The sequence below is a fragment of the Kryptolebias marmoratus genome, linkage group LG8 (assembly GCF_001649575.2).
Source record: "Kryptolebias marmoratus isolate JLee-2015 linkage group LG8, ASM164957v2, whole genome shotgun sequence".
Classification (NCBI taxonomy): domain Eukaryota; kingdom Metazoa; phylum Chordata; class Actinopteri; order Cyprinodontiformes; family Rivulidae; genus Kryptolebias; species Kryptolebias marmoratus.
The window spans coordinates 6,155,085-6,160,755 of NC_051437.1; the positions used below are offsets into that span (position 1 = coordinate 6,155,085).

Sequence of the window (5,671 nt, forward strand, 5' to 3'; positions counted from 1 at the left end):
CCGCAGGGTGTCTGGGCTCTCCCTTAGAGATAGGGTGAGAAGCTCGGTCATCCGGGAGGGACTCAGAGTAGAGCCGCTGCTCCTCCATGTCGAAAGGAGCCAGTTGAGGCCTCTTGGACGCCTCCCTGGTGAGGTGTTCTGGGCACGTCCCACCGGGAGGAGGCCCAGAGGAAGACCTAGGACACGCTGGAGGGACTATGTTTCTCGACTGGCCTGGGAACGCCTTGGGATTCCCCCAGAGGAGCTGGCCCAAGTGGCTGGGGAGAGGGAAGTCTGGGTCTCCCTGCTTAGGCTGCTGCCCCCGCGACCCGACCCCGGATAAGCGGAAGACAATGGATGGATGGATGGATGGATGGATGGATAGAAAAACGGGGCCCCATTCATATCAGCTGTCAGTAATAAAAGATGTAATAAAAAATAAATAAATCTTCAACTGTCTGGGAAACATGATATCAGTTTATTTCTGATTGGAAAGGAGAAGTATGTCTCTACACAGCCTCCTATGGAGTCATGGTATAAATCAAATTTGAGGTTGTAAAAATCTGTTACTTCGGTTTATTAAACTGTGCAAATATTTTATTTCCTTTGAGAGAAAGCAATACATTATTGTTTGGGTTCAGTAACTTTAGAAGTTAGTCAACCTGGAAATAAGACTGCCGAACTTTTAAAAAAGTCGTCAAACCTGTAAAACTACAAACAGCAACTGCTGTCAACTGCAGGGGGAAAAAAACAACAACAAAATATTACAACCTAATTTTAAATTGTGCAAACTGGCACATGTCTAAATTTACCATTGGAATGACATTACAACGAGATATAAATGTCGGATTAATAAACATTTGATGCGATTTAGGTGAGAAAGCAATCAATTCTATTCATATTATTAAATATTACAGCCTGATGAAGCAATTTGTAAATGATCCCTAAACCCTTGCCTCAGAAATGGATTGCGTTATCTTTCAATTTCCCGTCCAGATTGAAAAATAAAAAATAAATTATGACATCAAATTTTATCTCCCCATGAACCCTGAGGTTTTTTTATGTCTCTCATTTTTATAGGAAAAAATATAATGAACTGTTAAGAATGATGCCAAGAATGATTAGCTTTGATTATTATTATTTCTTGTTGTTGTTGTTTTTGCCAATCAAAAAACAAAAAACTAGCCTTAACATAAACATCTCTAAAGCTCAGTAATTATAACTTCATGGTTTGTTCCATTTATCCAAAAAATATTATTCAAAGTTATCCACCAGATTATTTCAGGGTCTAAAAACTCCCAGTTTAATAACAAACTTTCTCATATAGCACAAAATCAAAAAAAGGTCACAAACTTGCTTAGAAATTTAGATACATTCAGCCTCAGGTGGCATTGTTCTAACAGTAAAACGGCTTTTTTGCTGTTTTGGTTCCGAGGGTACAAAGTGTTAGAGGGGAAAACAGGCTGCCACTGCATCAAGTTTGATAGGTTTTTGGTTTTTCTGGGGGGGGGGGGGCACACATTTTGAGTTACTGTCAAAAATAAATAAATAAATGGACAATAACCCAGAATGTGTGTGGACAAAAGGCACAAATGCAGTAGAAAACCTGCTTTTAAAAATATGTATCTGGTATAGTGATAATGGGCCCACAGGCTGAGGTGAAAGACTTGTTTACCCTTGTGCTAAACTACCGTAAAATAACACTGCAAAAAAAAAAAAAAAAAAATCAGATGTCAGCAAGTACCAAAGTGCTGGTTTTATCATTGTCATTTGACCCTGGAATGAAAGAGAAGTGACTTTCATCATAGACTGATTTCTTTTCCAGTACAGAGATACACAAACACATTTATATCCACTTTTACGTTTTAAAGTCGAGTTGAGTGTATCATCCTTCTTGTTGACGCTCAAAGCATGCTTCGACAGGTGCACGAGTCCTGGTGAGCTGACAAAAACCAAAACAAAATCAAAAAAAGCTGGTTGCAGATGTCTTTAATACCAATAGTTCGGTGGCAGTGGGGGCAGAACACAGCCCTTCTGCTAAATGCTCTTTCACCCCCACAGCGGGGAAAACACACATGTGCATCACACACTCTCCTACTCCCTCCCTCCATCTTTCTCCCTCCTCCACCACATCTGAGCGAACGCGGGGTCGTCATGTCTAAATCTGAAAACCGCACAACAACAAGTGTAAACCCTCCCAAAAGGGTGGAGGAGAAGTCAACGGCTTTCAGTTTACAGGATGGAAAGGGATACAAACACACGACTTGCTCATTTTGAACATTTGTTTGAAGGCACTGAAAATGCACCATTCTCCAGCTTCTGTGTGCATACCTGAGAGTCTACATGACTCCTAAGGTGAAAGTATTAACCAACTTTCAAAACCTGTTACCATTTTTAAGAAGGGTCATGAGGGAATTACTGCATATTTGGAATTTTTGAGGGCTTTTGATTGGTCAAGTTAACATCATATAACAGTAACTTTTTGTGACAGCCTTGTCTTTTTGGGGGCATTATGGGGACTATACTTCAAGCTTAACAGAATTAAGTTCTGGTGTTATATGGCTGAGAATAATTCAAGATTTGCCATTAACTTTGGGACAGTTTCCACCTTTTCTGGTTAGTGAAGTAAACTGCATGGAGAATTTTTTTTTTTTTTTTTAAATGTTGTGGTACCCAAAAAGTGGCTTTAAAATTGCTGAGTTGAAAATTACTTTGTAAAAGGCCCAGCTAATAAATGTTTCTGCTTTACATAAGCATGATGGCGCTGGTGTTGTAAGCAGCTTGCAAAGTTAGATTAAAACTTGGACAAACACTGGCCCATGGTGAGGAAGTAAAGATTATTTTGTATGCAAATTCAAAAAGAGACAAAGTGGAAGAAGGCCAAACAAAATAGCAGAAAATGGATTTTCTTTTTAGAGTTCATGTACATTTTTTTAGGATTTTAAGTACACTGTCTTAAATAGACCAAAGGCTAGAACTAAGTGGGGAAATGTTCTAAATCATGTGACAAAAATGGGAGGAAAAAGTTAACAACGAAGCTCGAAACCACAGTGTTCACTGTTGAGGCATTCCTCATTTTGCTTTATTCCAAACAGGACTGCCTCACCAGTGAGACCGACCTAAAAGTATGTAGAGCATCAGTGGGCAAGTTGGCATCATCAACATAGAGCACATTCCTAATCAGCTACTTTACCTGTTTATTTTCATTCATACTATAAATCAGATGCAACAGCAGAAGGTAAGTGCCCCTGTTCCATATCAAAAATGGCACTAAGGAAATAGGAAAGCTGTTTGGTTTCAGCTGTACATTTCTTCTATGTTAAATATTTCATGTGTTGCTACACTCATACAATCTTCTCCTTATGGGAGGCCTTTGTGATGCCATGCTACCAAGAGCTTTACAATAAAGACCAATGGAAATTCAAGTGTAAAATGTCAAGTAACACTTCTCTAGTGTTGTCTTCTCTCACATTGTGTCCAATTTATAAAAGACCCATTGAAGCAATTCCAATTTACACAGTACACATTTCAATTTCCAAGTAATGTACACCATTTCATCTTGAAATACATCAAGTAACATCTAATCTAAAAGCATTTGTTGATAAATCAATAGTGCTTTAAGAATAGAATACTGTTGGACTGGTATAAAAATGTACATCAATGTAAAGGTTACTTTCAAGTCATGGCAATAGAAAGAGGAGATGCCATTTTTACAGAAAATGTGTTAATGTGAAAATTATTCCTGTAAAGTGTCACATTCTACGGATATGAATTGATAGGTTGCTGTTTTACCGTAGTACGGCAGCATCTTTCATGATGGAAAGTACAAGCAGTAATAATGAATTTTTGCCAATTTTGGTTTCGTTAAAGAGTTGTTTTAGATGCTGATGGCTGTGGGCAGGAAGGATCTCTTGTAGCGGTCTGTCCTGATGTATCCTCAGTCCTGGTGTCCTCAAAGAGCCCCACCAGGTGAGCCTCGCTGACCTCCTGCGGAGCCATAAAGGCTGAGCTCTGGAAGCTCAGGTTGGTCTTGAAGTCGTTGGTGATCTCCCGGACCAGGTGCTAGAAGGGCAGCTTCCGGATGAGCTGCTCAGTGGACTTCTGGTAGTGGTGGATTTCCTTGACAACCACGGTACCGAGCCTGTGAGGCTTCTTCACTCCGCCAGCCAGGGTGCTCTTGCTGGCAGCTTTGGTGGCAAGCTGCTTCCTGGGAGCTTTACCTCTGGTGAATTTACGGGCAGTCTGCTTGGTTCTGGCCATGACTGGACTTCAGGGTTCTCTTCACATTTAACACTTGTTGTCATGGTTACGCATCATAACAAAATGTTCAAAAGTAAAAAAGGTTTCAGGGAAAATCCTTCCTGCTGCACAGCATCCGATACCAGAGGAAATAATGATCCAAAAAAAGTGATTTACATCAAGAAAAAAAGAGGAATAACATTTTCAAAAGCAATATCTCAGAGTGAATGTAACAGAGCTACTCCAACATGCAGCCACCTTGAGCGGCGCAATTCTTCTGTTGTAGATGTACTACTACAAAAAGTCATAGCACACTATCACTGCATGAGTCCCACATTTTGATATATAATTTGCATGTTTTGGTTTGATTTAGTTTTGTTTTTTATTTCAAAGCTGCAAAAATTGTGAAAATTGACAAAAATTGTGAACAGAATAGTAAGTAATGAGGGTCCTTCAATGCTTATCACTGGCACACTTACACATTCATTAAACCCACCTATTCCACTACTTTCTGACACACAAATCCAAAATTGGCTAGCTGATCCATTAAGCTTGTACTTAGCTTACCAGACAGATCATTGATGACATCCAGGGATGAAGACCAAGAGTAGCGCTCCATTGCCATCTGACTGATGGGAGATGGCAAAGCCTCCAGCTCGTATGCACCATGCTTCTTCCAGTACATGAACATTTTCTTCAGGGAGGTGGTGCTTTACAGTACTGGATATGAAGTAAGTGTTAAAATCATTACACTAAATCTGAGCTTGTCCTGTACTGAACTGTACAGATAAGATTAACCTGAAACCCCATCCCCCACCCTAACAGAAAAACATTCTGAACCCTTGAGATTGAATACCTTCAAAAAATAAACTTGCCAGTGAACTCAGCTTTAAACTCTGCCATCTGCCAATATGTTCACTCAATCTCTCCACCTGCACCATTACCTCATCCAGCTTGCACTCGCTAAAATTTGCTTTGAACTCTGAGTCTGATCTGTCTTGAGGATATTTCCAAGGCTTTCTTCCAGTACAATCTACTGCATCTCCAGGGTATAAGAGTATTGATTCTGAAACTGGAATGTGCCACCAACAAAGCAATGACTACTTGTCTATGAACCTTCTGTTCCAAAGTTTCTTCCTGTTGATCCTGCAGACTTTTGAAGGTTTTCCACTAATCATTCACTGAATGCCACCCACCAGGAGCTGTCAAGCACCAACTGCTGCCCTCTTCTAATCCATTTACCCAGGCTATTCCTGACTAAAATTACAGCCGTCCAACTGCTAAAAGGTGTAGCAAGCTTATCTCCAGGAGTAAAGAACATTTCCTTCGCTGCTGCCTTCCCTGAGACTCGACTTCATCCATGGCAAACTTCCTCAAACTGCACAAAACTTTTGTGTGAGACAAGCTGCTCATGTGTAGGAGCTCCTGACGACGAGGGGGGGGGGGGGGGGGG

The 5,671-nt window shown here is 40.5% G+C and overlaps 1 protein-coding gene across 2 annotated transcripts in view; it reads right to left on the reverse strand.

The window, feature by feature from the left end:
• The window catches only part of plekhg5b (pleckstrin homology domain containing, family G (with RhoGef domain) member 5b), a 90,446-nt gene that overhangs the window by 63,895 nt on the left and 20,880 nt on the right, over window positions 1–5,671 (reverse strand). The window contains exon 1 of one of the 2 annotated variants that reach the window (XM_017419266.3): window positions 4,786–5,562. The exons of the other annotated variant lie outside the window; for it this stretch is intronic. Coding sequence (XP_017274755.1) covers window positions 4,786–4,909 — 124 coding nt within the window. The 5' untranslated portion in view covers window positions 4,910–5,562. Of the gene's footprint in view, window positions 1–4,785; window positions 5,563–5,671 lie in introns of those variants that run through there. 2 annotated transcript variants of the gene reach the window in all.